Genomic DNA, 18,581 nt, shown 5'->3' on the forward strand with positions numbered 1-18,581 from the left:
TCACTAACTCTCAGGATAAAAAAATGATTTTACAATTTCATCTCACTTCCCATCTGCAGACATCCATAATTCCTTCATGTGCAACATATTCCTGGTGTGTCTGCTTCTGCACCATATTTATTGTGCACAGGTTTTTTTCAAAATTTTGAATTAAGGAATAATGAGGTTGCATTTTCAAAACGCTGCAACCGCTGGTTTGGTTTTGCAGATGACACATCCATGCATATAATCAGCACATGCAGTCACACTTGCATTACAAATCTCAATTTCTTCTCATTATAAAAATTTATTGTGCCCATAAAAAGCTAAAAAGCCTAACCAATGTCCCCCCCAACCCTTGACTACCAAAAATACAAATATGTAATCCTGGAGCAACTGATTGGCCATGTAAGAATTTTGAGAATCAGCAACATAACTCAGGCATCATTTCAGCCACATATGCAGCTCTGCACAGATTTGAGACTGGTTAGAATATGAGTATTCCATTCTGACTCTGTTCCATTCCAACACATTCTGTCTGAGGAAAAATTAACTGTTCAGTGCCTCTGCATATGTAGCATCTGCTCCTTAAAAACCCAGTAAATTATGTTTGAAAAAAAAAACCCAACAAAACAAAACCAGGAGCAGAAAACCTTTCTATTTTATATCCAATTGTATTACAATATTGAAAACATGTTTTAATCTTTCTGTCACAAAAGCATTATGCAAGTGTGATGTTCAATTTTCTCATCCAATCAGAAGAATCGTGGGGTAAATAAAAACCAAGAAAAGAGGAAACCCCGCAGCACACAATACACAGAACACCAAAACACTCCCCTCCCTTCAACAAGAGCAAGTACAAAATAGAGCAGATTTCAACACTCACGGCTATCGTAGCATATATTGCCCAGGGCACGTCCTGTTTGGAGCAAAACTTCCTGGTCTTTGCAGTTTAACAGCTGCACCAAGGGAGGGATCAGCCCAGCATCCACACAGGGGTTCCGCATGAATTCTGCAAATAAAGCAAAGCCTCTTAATGCCAGGCCAGCTATTCCCAATCCCATCAATTCCAGCAACACTGGCCTGGCAACTGAGCCTTTTGTGTGCCTTAAACATGTGCACAGACAAACAGTGTAAATTCTCATGTAAGTTTCTAGAGAATAAGCCCAAGTCAGGATTTGGGCTTAATTCTTTCCATTATTTGCTAATTTAGAAGGAATTAAGGGCATTAATTGACTTCCATGGAAACTAATTTAACATAGATCAGACTAAGCATATTTTTAGCATCACAAAGAAGTGCTGCAAAGAACAGTGAATTCACAACAAATTCAACATAAACTAGAATTTCTAAATAACACAAAAGATGACTTAAAACTAGTATTCTAGAGCAGCATTTTTTACTCTCTATTGCCTTAATTAGAATTCCAGAAAAGCTTTTGCTTCAAGAGATTAAAAAAAAAAGCTCAGTAACAGGCTTTTATTTCGAAGGTGAAGAAAAGAACAGAAAAGAGAATGAGAAATACAAGAGTTTATGTGTGCCCCAAAGCCTGTAGCTTTCCACAATCTAACTGATACCCACCATGGGAGGAAGGGTAGAGGACCCATCCACTGGGAAGCTCTCTGCCCTTCCTTCCTGCTTTACCACAGAGAAGCAAAGAATTATTTTACATCTGTGCAAGTCATAGAGAACTATCCTGGTATCAGAGACATAAAGGGCTGTTCTGCAGGAGATACAGCCAGGCAGGGACTGTGCTGCACATTTTCAAAAGGTGGTTTATAGAAGGAACCACCTGATAACACCAGTGTTATTTCACAGTTTACTAAGCAGGGTCATTCCAGACCACAGGGCATAGGATTGCATCCAGATGGTTCTTGGATATCTGCAGTGAAAGAGACTCCACAACCCCTCTGGGCAATCTGTTGCAGTGCTTGGTCACTCATACAATAAAGAAGTTCTCCCTCATACATTGGTAAGGTCCCCTCTCTGTCATCTCTTCTCAAGGCTGAACAGACCCAGCTCCCTCAGCCTTTCCTTGTAACAGATGCTCCAGTTTCCTCTCTCCTTGTAGCCTCTGCTTGACCTGCTCCAGGAGCTCCACGACTCTCTTGCACAGAGGAGGCCTAAACAGGACACTAATTAGGATGCAGCCTCACCAGGGCTGAGTAGAGGGGCAAGATATGTCTCTTCCTGATCCTAAACAGTATTGGATCTTCCAGAATCAGTTAACCTTTGTGTTACTTAATCATTTATGAGACAGAATGAACCAGGGTGTACAATCCCCCTAAAAACAGATGAGAAAATTTTTCTGATTCTGGATCAACAGAATTCTTCAGGCCAATAACTCAAAGATTTCATACAATGCTTGAAGTACAAATACATCTTCTCAAATACTCTGTTGCACCTATTACAATGTTCTTTGATGTTTTGGTAGCTACAAAATCTAGTCTCTTTTGTATTTAATCTTTCAGTGTTATTTTAGCTAAAGAATTGTCAGAGGTAAGCAATGATCATGTGATGATATGGCTCTGATACATCAACACACAGTTAAGAAGAATCAACAATATCTGTACACTTGCACAGGTCCAAGAAAAGATAGATGTGAGCACAATTAACCCACCTTCCCAAGGTACTGTAACATTTTAGAACTGTGGCTAGATGCTATAGTGTGATAGATGGTGATACTATCCATTGTAATGAACAAAACAAATATCAGATACATTTGGTCTTTAAAACTGGTCTTGCCATGTCCTTGTGACATTCAGTATATTTATCACCCACTTTCAACTTCATTGCAATGTTTATTTATTAGATGTATTTAGTTTCTTCCTCTGTCTGCTCTGTCCCCTTAGCCTTTTCCTCTCAATTGCCTGTAAATACTTCCCTGTTCCTCAGCTATCCCTGCATCACTTTCCTTTATACTCACTAACTTACCATAGTCTCTACATCATCAAAGTCAGGTGAATTTTGTTTTCCTAGTCTGTATCAGGAAATAAAACTTGTTCTCTTGTAAAATACTGAGAGGTCTCAGTCTGTTCTGCTGTTTGTTTAGGTTCTTCCTCACATGCTGAAAAGGAGTAAGAAACCCCTCCTCCACCCTCCCTCCATTTGGAGAGTGGAAGCTTTTACAGCAACAAAATCATTGGTCAATCGCTGAGCAAATTTGTATTTATCGAGGTCATGTAAGAGCAAGAAGTAAAAGAAATGGTGCCATATGTATCAAAATAGATCTGTGAAACAGATGTGGTAACTGCACCTACTTTTGCAGCTGATACTACACAGAAGTAATAGAAGAATGAGAAAGTAATTGAGAACAGAGTCTTTAAAAGCTTTCCACTAAACTGGGAGAGAAGTGAAGCAGATCCTCGGAAGAAAACAGCAAAGAATCGCTCAAGGAGTTAAGAGAAGAATCACTGAGAACAGAGTAACATAAACCAAAAGAAGGACAGGATTTTGAAACTGAAATGTAATTGTGTCATAGTATTACAGACTGTGAAGATGATGTTCTCTCATTCCTGCATCTGGCAAAGCAGACAAGACTAAAAACCTTGGAAGAAGGTTTAAAAGGTCTACGGTGGAGAGAGAAACTCCATGTAACAAGTTCACCTGAGCCTTCATGATGCTCACAATTGAAAGGCAAATAGCTGTAGCTGGAGAGACATGAGTGACTAAAGGGAGTTTTGTATGTTTGGGTGTTTAAAATAGAAGAAACAAATATGAGCTCAAGCTGGGAGGAGGAAGAGTCATGTGAGCAGAGGAGGTGAAACAGCAAGAGCATGGAGGGGTGAAAAGATGAAGCACGACAAAGCTGCCAAGGCAAGTAGAGAGATTTGATGTGATCAGATGGGTATGCATATGATCAGATGAGGGGAATGTAAGAGGAAAACAAGAAGTGGGGAAGGAAAAGATGCTGTTGTATCTGTAACACCCAAAATCACAGTCTCTGCTCCAAGTTCTGGCAGTACTGCATGACATGAACACTCAGGAAATGGGTTTAATGCCTACTATCTATTGAAGACAAATTTCTCAAAGTGCCCTAAAGTTTGTTGAAAACAGGTACAATATAAGCATGAAACTCTTTGTTTTATGCAATAAAACAAAGAAAACAACAGAATTCAAATGAGGTACTCCCTCCTATCCTGCTTAAGCAACTGTTTCAACGGAGTTAGAAACCAATGAGAAATACCCAGATGATCTCAGTTTTGAAAGCACTGGGAGCTTAAATAATTTTGGAATACCTTCACTTTAATCTGGGCTGAGGTCCCAGTTACACCTGCTAATGACTCTAAGGAAAAAACAAAAGCTATTTTGTATGATGAACCAGGTAAAATGCCAGCTTTTCTGAGAGTGTACATAATTCATCAGTTTAAAAGCTGTCAGGGAAAAGGACACATTAGAAACTATTCAGACATTTCATGTGTGACTTCAGATACTGGCTAAAATGCGCTGTAAGGGAATCTTTGCAGAAACAATACATAGTAATCGGTTTAGCTATTGTGAGCATTGATTTTGTTCTTAACTTTTCCTTTCTTGGGTAGGAGCTAAAAGGACCAACTGTGAGGACATATGGTTGACAGTGTTGTTCTAAAAAGACTTATTATGAATTCACTAAGTACAGAAAAAACCCATGATATATTTGCCTAAATCTCTATCATTCTGAAACATTTCTAAATTTAAATTTCTATGTATACATATTTTATTGCCTCTTTATCTAAATAATTTTAACATTTAAAAACTAAACATATCTCTTTTCTTTTCTCATTTGTGTTGTTTCTGAATAACCATATATAACTCTGTCTTAAAACCAGTAAATTGGGTGGAGGTCACCATGGGGTATCAGTAAGAAGCTGTAGTTTGTGATTCCTCAGAAAAGGTGGAAATGGAATGTGAAAGTAGTCAACAAAAATGTAGCCCTTTCCCTGAAGGGGCATCAACATGAGAGTTTGCAAAGGGAGAGGGATGAGGCTTCCAGGACAGCAGTTAAGTAACATTCTTCTTTTCTCTCTCTAGCCTGTGGTGAAAGAAAGTCCAAAATGGAATCTGTGCCTCTTCAGCTATGACAGCAGCAAGTCCAGGAGTGAGAAAAATCAGCCACAAATGTCCTCTACCCTCATCACAGGGTCTGCCCATAGTGTCTGCTTGCAGGTATGAGGCCATTCTTCTGGGCTCAAGATACACAGGTATTGAGTGAGCTTTAAGACAATCCTGTCTATAGAAAAATTTAAATAGTTTTTTGATTACCTCTGATGTTGTATTATATAGTGTATGTATATAATACATACCAAAATGGAGCTGATTCTTATTTGGGACTTAAGACTCTAACACATACAATGCTCTTTAGGCAGGACTAATTGGTTTCAATGTGGTATCAAAGACTCATAAGGGTTATAATCTTAGGACAAATCTCAGACCAAAGAAATTATCTACTATCCCTTAACCACCTGTATAGATGCTGCTGCTACAACCCTATGCACAACTGGCTGTACACATTGTGCATGTCTCTTTTTCTACATGCTTTGCATATAGAAATGCATTTCATCAGTGGTCAGCTATTTCTATCCAATAAATTACATTACTGTCTCAAAAACTAAACAGAATGAAAGAGAAATTCCAGCAGCCAACTGCTGTTCTGATTGTATTAAAAAGTACAGAAAAAAATTAGACAAAACAAAAGGAGTGAAAGGGAGGGACATGAAAGGTGTCTAATCTATAAAATGAAAACATAAATGAAGTAAAACATACTGACAAGTGAGGTGAAAAACTGAAGATGTTCCAGCAGAAAAGTTCTTGTAGAAAACCTCACCATTTCTGGCTACTTCTGCTATGATGTTAGCTACTTTTGCTGTGCAGGAAGATTGTGGCGTCAACAGACTCGCGAACACCTGAAGAACTCCACTTTTCTGGATTTTTTCACTTGTCTCCATATCTGAAAAACACATCACACAAAAATGACTTGTACATCAAATTGCTTTGGGGAAGAACAGAAAGAAAAGCAGAAGGGAAGTCTTCTCAAAAGTTATTATGATAGCCATTATTTCCCATATAAGAAGCCAACTGTTAGTTCAGTTACCATACTTATTTTATCTGATGTACTCATAGAACTTAATACTTTGCCATTTCTAATCAATTGACCTTTATAAGGTGACTGCTATGTAGTATATACAGATACATACTCATGCTTACATGGGGAAAATACTGGAGAGACTGTAAGAGTAATGGTCATAAAATGACATGCAGCAGGTAAAGGTATTATGTAAAAGTCAAGGAATGACTCTTTGAAGAGATGAATTATTGGAAATGTTCAAGGAATTATGGGGAAAGTTCTCACAGTTTATGGTACAGCTTAATGCAATGTAGGAATCAGAAACTGGAGAAGAGGGAGAGCTAAGATGATCCTGGTTTTAGACTCCTCTTACACTCATTAAAATATCTTCTATGTTACTCTGTTACTGAGTGGCTCCAGTATAGACTCAGTAGAAGGGAAAGGGAAAAACATTGATTTCCTGCAGTGGGTATCAAAGATCTGTGACAAAAGCTTTCCCCTTTCTGCATGTAGTGAGAGGAATTGTGCAGCTGCTCCCTAACAGGGGCCCACCTAATATTGCTGGCCAACAGCAATGCTCTGTAACAAACTGAAAAACAACTTTATTCAACTGCAGTTAAAGACAAGCTACTAGATGTTATGACATATTTTGCTAACGCTTTTAAAAATGGCCTATTTGAGTGTCACACATGGCCTATTAGTGTGATAGTACAACTAGATGGCAGCTATCATTTTAGAAAGCAGCATGACTTCTTAAGCTATTTATAAGGGAAGTTATTTGCATTCTTCAGGGTTTACAGATGCTCCAGTTGATGACTTTTGCAAAGCAAAACAAATCCATCTAAATGCTGTTTGCAACCACTCTTTGGCTGTGCTTTACCTGTAAATTGATAATAACATACCACCCTCCCTCTTCTCTTCTTCTTTCCTTTCCCCACTCTCAGGACTGCAATTGAATTTGATTTGTGGCAGCCCCAGGACCACTCTGCTGCCTCTGAGACTGGGAGAGATCCACTCAAGCTGCCCCTGAACAGAAGCCAGCACAAGCCTGGCAGAGGTGACTCCCATGGGTTTTGTGGCTTGCACAGAGTATGTACATGCTTCAGTGTTGAGAGCTGGTTATGTCTACATGACAGAAAACAGACTGAAAACAGAGAACTTGTAGTCTGGACTGCAGTTATGCCTCCCATTTCTGTATATAATTCTAATTTGGGATGTTGGTGTTCGGCTAGGACCACTCAGCTGCAGTATGTCAGTGATGACATCTGATACAAACAGATTAGGCATCAGTAAAGAGTAATCTCAGCATCTCATGCGTAATGTAAGTGCTAATTATTATTAACCTGCTTGCAATCAGTTAACTGCAATTTTTGAAATACCCTGAAAAAAACCTCTCAGAAGATAAAATGTAAAGGAGCTTATGGCTTATTTGAAAGCTTTTATAAACTCTGACATGTAGCATATACTTAGTAGCAATATTTTCCTGTGGATATAGGCATGCAAAATGAAAGTCTAAATTTAGAAAAAATCATATCAGGACTAAAGACTAGTCCAGACATCTTAGATGTCTGTTAAGGAAGAGCTTCTCTCTCCCTTAAGTTCAAAACTTGAAGTACAGAATTCAAAATGCAAAATATGGCTATATGTGAATGTGTATTAGTAGGCAGGAGACATTAATGCATTTTCTCCTGTCACGCTTCTGAGATATACAGTATCCAGTCCTATTTTCTTGGTCTGTAGTTTGATGGACTCATTACTGTGCAAAGCATAAATTACATGAGTAGAACTAAATATATCCTGCAAGAAGTGGGAAATAAAATTAAATGCTTCTCCAGGCAAGTTGTGTGCAGCAGATACACCCTGATTTATTTTATTAAGAAAAGCAAGTGACCACCATAAAAGCACAGCCCTGACAGACCTCTCAGAAACTGGGAAATCAGTTACCTGGGATTATACAGATGAAAACTGACCAGTGACTTATTCCTACTCTGAAGCAGTAGAAGAGGCACACCTACATATACTCACTCATCCCTTCAAACCAAAATCCTAAGGTTTCTTGTTAGTCAGTTGGGTATCAATGTCAAACTTTTGCTAGTCATAAAAGAGGGAAGATGGATTAATTAGACCAGCAGTGAGTGCAGAACACCCCACCTCTACTCTACCCTGGGTGGGTGCTCAAGCATCATTATTTTGAGGAAAAGCACATTACTCTGGCATCAGGCAGAAGAATTACTACTATCAGCCCACAGTGCTCTCTGAGGCATTTTTGCCAGGAAAAGCCTTAGGTGTAAAAAATGCCACAGGGTTTCAGCTTGTCTACTCCAAGTCTAAGTAAGCACTGCTCTTCCTCTGCAGAACACATGCAATTTACACTTGGTGTAATATACAAATTAATTCAGTTTCAAAATAGAGAGATGACAGTATGACACTAAATCTTTGCAAGTAGTTTATAGTAGATCCTCCATATAAGGCATCTGAAGAGAATGTGCCAGGAAAATTACTCTTTCATCCTAGTGTACATAACTCTGTTTAGTATCTGCAAAAAAAAAAAATCCATTTTTTCCAGGGATTTTGTGTTCATCATATTAAAGTTCTAATAAAGTAGTTGGGAAAAAAAGGATGTGCTATAATATACAAATTAATTTTGCAAGTCACATGTTATTAGCAGATATATTTTTGTTACAATCAACCAATCTTTCTGAGTTTTGAAATGCTTAAACAAGGAAGGGTATTTTAATTGGAACAAGATGCCTTATTTATAAACCTAAAATTGCATTGTTAAATATAGCAACTTTGCTCAGTATTTTTTATATTCTTTTAAAGGAGGAAGACTTGACAGGCAAATAATGCACAGGGATGCCCTGTGAAGTCTAAACAAAGATCTTCAACCATTCTTTGCCTGTCTGCAGAGTCAACTGTACACTCAGTTCGGGTACTAAGTGTTAAAATGCATGTCTGTAGAAGAGAATACCAAGCTGGAGGTCTTGAAGATGATTTCAGCACAGCTGTAGGTGTATAAGCACTTCTTATAGTGCCCAAATGGGACAATTGCTTCACTTACAAAGCATATGTGAACAGTCCTGTGAGAGACTCTCCTTTGTGCTCAGCTTCACGTAACACCTGTCCTGTATAAATATATAAAAGATACAGGGACACAGGAACAAAAATCAAGGGAAGTGTGTGTGGTGTTATTCTTTCGAGTGGCCAATAGATTGTCACGTTTATGTAGCAGTATTTTCACTGATTTTACATGATTGTAAAAACCATCATTTGTTTTTGATTCTGCAGAACCTGAGACTGGGAAACCACACATCAGTGCTGCCACAGGGCTGGTACCCCTACCACTGCCTGGCTCTAGGAGAAATAAGGTAGGTTTTGCTGAGAATTAGAAACTGCTAGAGACTTTAGCATAGGCAACCCTCAACTCTTGCCTTTATTTGTTCTCTTCAGAGGCTGGAGAAAGCCTGCCTGGCTTCCTGTCTCTCTGTGTATATGCACTAAAGAGGTATTATTTATTAAGGATATCAATCTTCTGCATGCTAGTTTCATTCTGGGCTTCCTAGTAAATTATTAGAGGGTAAACTATTTTGAAAACTTATTTCAGCTGTCATCTTTTAAATTGCTATTTCAATTGTAGTTGGAGCATGTAAAAATTCTACAGGAGCAAGAAAGACCTAGGCAAATCTCTACCACATATTCTCCTCTTGTGTTTCTATACTGGCCAAAAAGGAAATCACAGCCAACATTCCTTTTTAGCAGAACTGCATCCCCTTTAAAATCCATTAAATTTATGTCTGGAAAAAACCTAGCTATGTAGATAGCCTGACATTAGGGTGCCACACCTCATAATCCTTTTGCTATCTGTGATGTATCTGTGATTTCAAATGCTTTTTTTAAAGACTGATTTTCAGTCTGCTTACACCAGCCCACACCTAGAGCTGTCCCCTCTTAAAGCAAAGAAACTGTAGGACTGTAATAATGCTGCATTAAAAGCAGCCTTTTTGCACACAGTCTAACACAGCATAATTGGAGAGGAAAGCCCTCTAAGGTTAAGCCTGCCGCTTTAGATGCCTCCTTGTATCATTGATATCAAGACAAAGGGTATGTCAGATCACATGGTGTCAAAATCTTCTTGATGTCACAGCTGAGTGAATAAAATGTCAACATGCTTGCTTTTTGTGGTTTTTGCAGTGCCTGAAGTCAGAATAGTTAAGGGTGTGGGCAGGAAAATCTTTAATGCCACAGATCAGAGCTGGAGAGCTGAGCACCATGGCTATCAGACTGGCTAATTAAGTAGCAGAAATCATAGGGAAAAAATCTAATATGTTTCAAATTAAAATTCTACACTCTTTTCCCTCTCAGCTCTCTTTCCTCTGAAATTTCACTTCTCTCTATTCACTCTTCTCTCCTCTCTGTATTATTTTGTACACCTTCAACTGAAATAAAAGGCAGAAAGGGGGAAGGGAAAGGCAAGGCATGTCTCTCAGCAGTGCCTTGCTAGCAGAAGAAAGCTGTAGGCTCACCATTCCTTATCCCCTATGAACAATGAGTCGAAGTTACACTGTTATTAGTAACCCTACAGTCGTGGTGGGTAGCACTGCAATAATTCCCATGTTGTGGAGCTTCACACCACAGAATTATGAATAAACAGCTTTGTGAGGGTCCTCTTTAAGCAATCTGTGTTTGCCATGTAGTCTTTTGAAAAATGCATGTCTTTCTAGCTGCAAAGATGTTTTATAAACCTACTGGAACTACTGCAAAAATTTACCTTGGCTTGATAATGTTCCTCCTACATGTACTCTCATCAGAAAGAGAAAGATGAACACATGAATAAATAATATGAACCACATATATCATGAAAGGAACCTTACATCTGCTCTTTCAGAAGGCAGAAGGGAAGAAAATGAAGGGAACAAGGGATATCTTTTGATCTGGCACATGCTCCTAACCACCACAGTAAGAAGGTTCATGTGACCAAGCATAAGCATTGATGCTCTCTCCATATACAACCTCCCTCAAGAAACATTGCCCCCCTCTCCACAGCCTCCCACTGTATTTTTCATACCACTAAATGAAGATTTTGGTCTGGCTACAAAAGCACAAAAAGTGAGTTGTAAAGAAGCTCAAAAGAACAAATTATATGCTCTCATGAAACAAAGAATGCACCACTGATAAGGAGGTTTTGCTTAACAAACCTTAACCAAAGAGTCTGTTCCAATTATCAAGAGTTACTTAAATAGGGAAAAAGAAGTACAATAATAACAATAACAACAACAACAACAACATCATCATCAACAACAACAACAACAACAACAATAATAATAATAATAATAATAATTTATGTATAAAAATAACTGAAGACATTTGATTTCTTTTTGGCATGCTCCTCCTCACATGGGGAAATCCCCGAAATCTGCCTGTTCACTTATCCTTGAAATTAGACACCTATTAGGCAAGGAGGGAGGATTCTCCCTTAGCTGTGCAAATGTTTCCATCATGGCGTTTGCTCTGTTTTGTCTCTGTCAGCAGCTACAGGGCAACTTCACTTCCTATTTTTAATGAAGAAAGAGACAGTACACAGATGTTTGTAATTAAAATCTCAGCTCTAACAAGGAAGGAAGGACAGATGGAAAGACAGATTTATCAATCAACTAACTGCAGGAGTCCCGATGATTAAATTCTCCAAAAGCTACATCCAAAGGACAAAAGTGAATTTCAGGATGAGATTCTACCAATTGGATAGCCTACTGCAGGTACCAATGAAGTAAAAAGTATGTGACATCTTTGCCTTCAATGAAGAGAAATGCACATATACTTCCATGAATAGGTCACAGCACAAGGCAGAATATTCAAGTTAGGCAGCTTGGCACCCCTGAGTTCCTGAACTGCATCCAGTATCCAGCCCTGGCATGTAGCTGGTAGATTTATCCGAGCTGTTCCCCCTTTCTGACTCACCCTCTCCAGGATGTAACCACTTCAGTAGCAAGGTTGCTGAAAGAGTTTGATGTCAGTGCCTCAGCTGCCAAGTTTGTTGTCTGGCATCTTAGTACAAATGTCATACACTCACATATTCTTGTTTTGTATTCGGCTTCCATGGACGTTTTCCCCTGCCTCCTCTCTTGCTTGTACTGACTGAACTTACTAGAGGTCTCAGGGTAAAGGGTATTCTCATGCTTTAGTTCTTCAAAATGTATAACAAATTCTGGTCCTATGTAAGAAAATCCTTTCTCCAAATTTGATTTAGTTTATTAACATCAAATCAAATTTGAAAGCTAATCATTTTATATGCAGGAAATGTTTCATGTTCCTTTTAAGCAAACTCTACAGAGTGCTCTTAAGCGAGCTAAAATGCCTGCTGTGAAATTCCACTCTTTGCTTATTGAAAGAGTATGTCTACAGAAATTTTTTAATCTGCTGGTATTTTTAGTGAGCTGTGCTATCAGAGGAGTTTAAAGAAAACCTAATCTTAAAAAGATCACATTTTTAAGTTATAAGGGGCTGGAGCTAAGCTAAGAATGAAACTGCAGACCTGAAATTGTGAATTACATGATCTCTAAATATAATTTTTTTGGTAAAAGGTAGGCGTTTTCCTTTGCATTTTTGAAATGCAATACAGAAGCAAAAGAAAAGGCCTGCCTTTTGGAAATCCAATACAGAGGCAATCTAAAGAAAAAAAAAGATGTGTCAATTCTATTATCTGGAACTGCTATTCACTGATGCCTTCTGCAAAGAAAAAAATATAATAGTTAATCTTTATTTGGCACATTCTGTATTCAATGAATAGCACTTGGAATTTAACACTTGGATAAACATTTAACTGTCTGGCACTAACTAAATACATCACTATTAAGGGGAATTTATGTAAAATATAATCCTACTAAGCAGCAGTGATTACCATTCATTATCATTAGGGTAAGCCAGTTTACTGGGAGACAGTCCAATAAAAAGCAGTCACCTTGATTTAGTATAGTTATACTGTAAAAATATATTATATACAACTCTTAATGAGAAAACATCTCTGGACTGTACAATTATGTGTGTACAATATCATGACACAGAAACAGTCCATGAGATAAAATGCAACAAACATTCTTCTGCAAAAAGAAGGAACACTTTATAACACAGTATTTAAGTCAAAACTTCCTCTTAAAAATATTCATCAGGATCCCCAACTTTTAGTAGGGCATTTGAGTAGAAATCTTTGCAGGTAAGATTAATGGCTTGATGGGCTGAGCTGGCCCAATTAAATTTGAACCCCTGCCTCTATTAGAAGAGATTATCTGTGTATCTAGCAGACTAGAAATTCTTCCGAGTCTGAGATGTGGGGTTTTGGTTTGACTGCTTCCTACCAGCCACTCAGGTACATGCATTTAGCTTGGTTTTGTTTTGTTTTTTGTTTTTCTTTCCCTCAAAAATTTTATCTTTATATGTGTTTCCACCTTCTGCCATTTCTCTTCTTCCACTAAAATAAAATTCTTAGGTTCCACTGTATTCCCTCTTACTCATCCATTTAGTTTCATTTCTTCCTTTTTCATTTCTACTCCCTCTCCCTCTCTTGGTTTGAATAGATGTTAAATGCATTATGGCCACTCCACTGAATTCCAAAGATGCTGAATCAAGGTTTAGTAGTAGCTAAACAGACACTAGTTCATGTCTTCAATATGTAAAAAACCAAATCCTACAAGGTACTATGATGCCTTAGTGCTGCTCTTAATATTTTTGTAGTTTCCAAGACAAAGCAGGAATAATAATAAAGTCATAAAAGCTTTGTCATAGGCTAAGGATACCATCTACCTAAAGAACACTGTAATCTCAGCAGAGAACTATAAATTTCAGGAGACAGTTAGCAATGATACTGTTTAGTTTTTGTCCTATTGGAGGAGCATGTTGTAGCTTTCATCTGCATCTTTCCTCTTCATGGATAACACCATAAATGTCTGTTGCTTGTTTGAATGTTCAAGCTGAGACATTTACATGTCAGGACTAACATGCAGATCTGTGCCTGCTGGATCTGAGTACACATCCATGGGTGTGATGCCTAGACAGGCTGACCTAAAACAGAGGCTGGACAGAGTTAAAGAATAAAGTAGGTGTTTATTAAAAGGCCTTAAAGGATATACCTTGGGTAGTACAAGAGCCTGGCCAGGGCTACACCCAAGATAGACCCAAAATGGTCAAGCAAAATGGACGACCGATCACAAGGTCCCACACTTTTATAAGTTCTGGTCCATTTGCATATTGGGGTTAATTGTCCAATTATAGCTTCCGGTCATGAAGTCCCATCCTCCTTGCTCACTCTCTTCAATTCATTGTTGTTTATGCTTTTTGGGCTTGAGACTTCCAATGGTTGTCCTTGATTCTCATGTTGGAAAAGGATTTTTCTGTCTACTTACCAACACTTAACGTGGAGTTCAGAGTTACAAACCAAGGCAGCACAAAATCTGAAAAATATGGAAGCTAAAACTTAAGGCACCAGGTGGCCTCCTTCTCCTTCCAAGATCACAGCTGGGAGAAATATACCAGGGATCACTGGAGGCACACCCGAGGAGGATCAAAAATCCTCCTGGAAGGGAGACTAATGCTAAGAAGAAAGGGAGATGCTAAAGATCAAAGAGGAATAAGAAAGCAGGGAAATGCTATTTGTCAGTGAACTTAATTCTACTAGTTATCAGTTGTTTTAAGGCCACTAATCCAATTAGTACCACTGCCTACCCCCTTGGTTGTGCTAAGCTCTCTTGATGTGCTTATGCACTGCCTTGTCACAGCTTACATGTAAAGTGTGCTGAATCTGCAGGGATGCTCAAAGCTCTTTTTTTATTTATACAAAACAACTGTGGTCAGAATAGGGCCTATAGACAGTTATTGTTTTAAGCTTTAATAGTGTGCAAGCATTCACAATCAGGAAAGCATTGTTTGTTAGCCACAATCTGTATGAAACAACAGTCACATCATTTTACTCTTATTCTGTTCATACAATTTCTCTAAAACAGAGAAAGATTAGTGTGCTGATGTTTAAGAATATGCTTGCTTGAGCATGCTCTGAAATGTGGAGCTTTTTCTCCATGCTCTGTTCCACAAAAGGGAACAGAGAAAGCTTAAGATGTTTAGCCAATAGGAAAAAATGAAAGTGATTTTGGTTGTTTGTGCCTTAGAATAACTCTGCTATGACAAAAGGTTCTACAACTTAATTTTTTCTATGTTTGGGGCAGGAAGATAGATATTTTCATGCTAATGTGGAGGGCTGCGGAAACACGAGGTGAAATTACTTTCTTAATCCTCTGTGTACTAAAGAGGTACAAGGCTTCACTGGAATCAGATGGCTCTTAGTATTCAAGTTAAGCAGACAGCTGTCTACCTGACTCTGCAATGAATAAATAAAAGAGTGTGTACACAGAACTATCAAGAATGTCCAAAAAAAAAGAGGTAAATAGATAAAAAATAGGTACATCTTGATTTTTTTCTTTTACAAATCAAAGGTTATTAATTAATAATAACAACACATATTATTCATAATATATAATACACAAGATTAATTAATATTTATTAATATTAATACATACTAATAAATAATAATATCAACAAATTAATAGCAAGAATAATAAATTTTAAAATTTCAGGGGTTTTTTAGTTGAGCTCTGAATTACAGAATTACAAAATTCTCATTCTTCGTGATTTTTCTGCTCCAGTAGAGGAACTGTTCCATTTTCTGTGGTCACTGAAGATCAGAAAAACAAACATCAAATATAGGAAGCCTAAGTATTAACTAAATTCAACAACATATGGAAGCCACAGCTATGAGGAACAGAATAAAATTAATTTCCAACTGAAATATAACGTCTGTGTAAACATATGGGGTTGTGAGAACTGGAAATCCACCAGAATAATTAAAGAAAGAAAACTAGATGCCTGTTATAGCAGGTGCCTACCAAAGTTTTAGGACATTCAGTGAGAAGTTTCACCACTGCCAAAGAAATGTGGGAAATCTGCTGTGTCTCCAGATATTCAAGATTTTCTTAAGCACTCCAGATGCCAACACATCCTCCTCTGGGATGCCATCAAATAGGAACAAACCCATTTCAGAAAACCCACTGGTGACTCCCAAGAGAAAACCTGAACAAGAAGCTTTAGGTAGGAGGGATAAGCCCATGGTCCCTACAGGCTGGAACAGCAGGAAGTGATGGCAAAAGCTTATTAGAAATTGCTCAGGTAATTTGTAACAATGTTATTTTCCCTGATACAACACAGGCAGTATATTCCAATCAAAGCATGGCTCCAGCATATACATTCTGGGGCAAAGCAAAATACTATTATGAAACTATGTGCATTATGGGAAGAAAAATAGCTTCTAAGCCATTAGAAGTAGCCTTTGAATAATGCTGAGATTTCCAGTTTCAAGCATGAATTAAAAATTTTCATTTGTCATGTGATGGTTCCTTGAGTTACCAGGCATCAGCAAAGCTCAACAAGTAGAAAATAAGGCATCTTAGTCAGCCACATCTTTAAGGTAAAGTGCATTATTTCAAATATTTCCAATCTTTCTAAATCCTTTTCAAAACTCAGGCCTTGCCCTCTCATGTAAGCTTATCTTTATTGCTGTGATTGTGCTTTAACCATTTTTTCACACAAACATGCAAACTCATATTCTTAATCTTCTAAAAAGTGTATGTAAAAAAATGTTTCAAATTCATGTGCCAGCCTTTCCACTTCAGCTACATCAGAGCCAGGTGCTGAAAGCTGGGATTAGTGGGCATTTTCAGCCTCTTATGCTGAGTACAGCAGAGCCAAAAATAACATTCTCAGCAGATTTTTCAGATTTCTCATTTATCCAAACTGGGTTATTTATGTCTGCTGTAACTTCTTGTATCTGAAACACAGCATGTCTGGACTAGCAGTAACTTTTTTTTGTTGTTACTGCAATAATTATGTCCCAGAGAGCCTGCAGTTTAAAAGAAAACCTCTATTTCCTTTTTGCTTTCCTTCTCTCAGGCAGTCCTTTCTTGTGGACATTTATTTAGAGATCTTAGGATAAATGCACTTTTTTGATAGGCAGAGAATTAATGAAATGGCTCTTAACAAGTATAAATTTGTATATGCTGGCTGAATATAATGGCCAGTATTGTTTTCTCCTGTAATTCCTTATATAAGACAATTAACCAGTTGTTCCCAATATCCAATAGTAGTACATACCCATATTTTCCTTGGGTGCAAGATACAGAATAAAGCAATCATACTTTACTTACTTCATTCCAGAATGTAAGTATATGATCTTTCAAATTGATTTTCTTCAGTGCATGTCTTACTCATACTTTTGAGGAGGTTTGTGCCTTTTATGGTTGTTATGACCATTCTACACTCCATGTCACTGTAAATAGTCTGCTTCTAGATCAGCAAAATTCTTTCTAGACAATAACATATCAATCCACGTCTGTATAGAACTAATACAGATTATATGGAGCAGACAATGGAGTAACTTGTTTTAATGGATAGTTGTTAAAAGAAAACACATGTAATACATGACTTTCACCTCTTGATTGAATATAAGCCAGTAATTCATTTAGTGCATGGCTGGCTCTGGTTTTTTGCTGCTAATAATGCTTATGGATCATGTACCTCAGGCTTTCCTTAAAAATCTGAACTATGGGAAGTTTAGCAGATGGCGAGTGCTTGCAGGGGGACAGAGATCAAATATTTGTGTTTTTCTTTCAGAAGCAAGGTGGACAGAATCTCAGTTTATGCAAATGAGGTAGATCCACAGAAGTGAAAGCAATGCTTACCTTACCTGTGAATCTTGACTTACGTTACTGAAACTTTATGGCTTCAAAGTCCCCAGAAATGCTAGTTAACTTCACTGGGAATGCTGAAAGAACTCCACACAAAATGAGGTATGTGATTATTCTAAAGCATTTCTAATGCATATTTATGTCTCATTCTTCTGTCATTGTTGCCTCTTTCATTCTTTCATCTTCAAAAAACCCCCTCAGTTTTCTCTAGTGCCACAAGCTAGACCATATATGACTGGCCTCAGAAAGAAGTGCTGGTGACAGACAAGAACTAAAATATCTGCATAAATAGGAATATATATATTTCAAAACAATGTCTCCTGAGGAAACCATCTGTGCAGGATTTTCAGACCCAGGTCTCAGATGTGAAGAGCTATGCAAGTTTCTCCTAGACAAACTGTCGTTAAAACAATTTGACTTTGGCTTGCCAAATATTTACCAGCAGTTATCACATTCAGCTGAGTATCTGACTCACCCTTCTGTAGTATAGCATATGTGTGTGTGCATGCACCTTAATTTGACTGCTGTGACAAATGGCAGAATAGCTCCTAAAGTCAGGCAGGAGGTATCATGTTCCAGGGCATTACACCTGCCTAGGATTATCAACAGATCAGTTTTGGAAATGAGAGTGAAAAACAAAAGAAAACACAGCAGATTACATAGAAAGAAATGAAAAGTTACTAAATTCATCATAACTTTTTTTCTCTTTCTATTGAAAGTAGAGAATTTTAGAAGTAGGTAATGATAGATAGTAGACAGTAGAAAATATGAGAAGAAGGTA

The 18,581-nt window shown here is 37.8% G+C and overlaps 2 protein-coding genes across 4 annotated transcripts in view; one reads left to right on the forward strand and one right to left on the reverse strand.

Annotated features, from left to right (window-relative positions):
• TSPAN5 (tetraspanin 5) overlaps positions 1-18,581 on the forward strand; it is a 244,698-nt gene that overhangs the window by 123,355 nt on the left and 102,762 nt on the right. The window lies entirely within an intron of this gene.
• Positions 1-18,581, reverse strand: part of RAP1GDS1 (Rap1 GTPase-GDP dissociation stimulator 1) — a 90,659-nt gene that overhangs the window by 37,732 nt on the left and 34,346 nt on the right. For all 3 annotated transcript variants that reach the window (XM_054295976.1, XM_054295975.1, XM_054295977.1), the window contains exons 3-4: positions 5,781-5,903; positions 866-991 (exon numbers count right to left, since the gene is read on the reverse strand). In XM_054295976.1, the coding sequence (XP_054151951.1) occupies positions 866-991; positions 5,781-5,903 (249 nt within the window). The remainder of the gene's footprint in view (positions 1-865; positions 992-5,780; positions 5,904-18,581) is intronic.

Source organism: Melozone crissalis, unplaced genomic scaffold (genome assembly GCF_028551555.1).
Source record: "Melozone crissalis strain CALT ecotype California unplaced genomic scaffold, PUWL_Pcris_2 ptg000006l_1, whole genome shotgun sequence".
In the NCBI taxonomy this organism is placed as follows: Eukaryota; Metazoa; Chordata; class Aves; order Passeriformes; family Passerellidae; genus Melozone; species Melozone crissalis.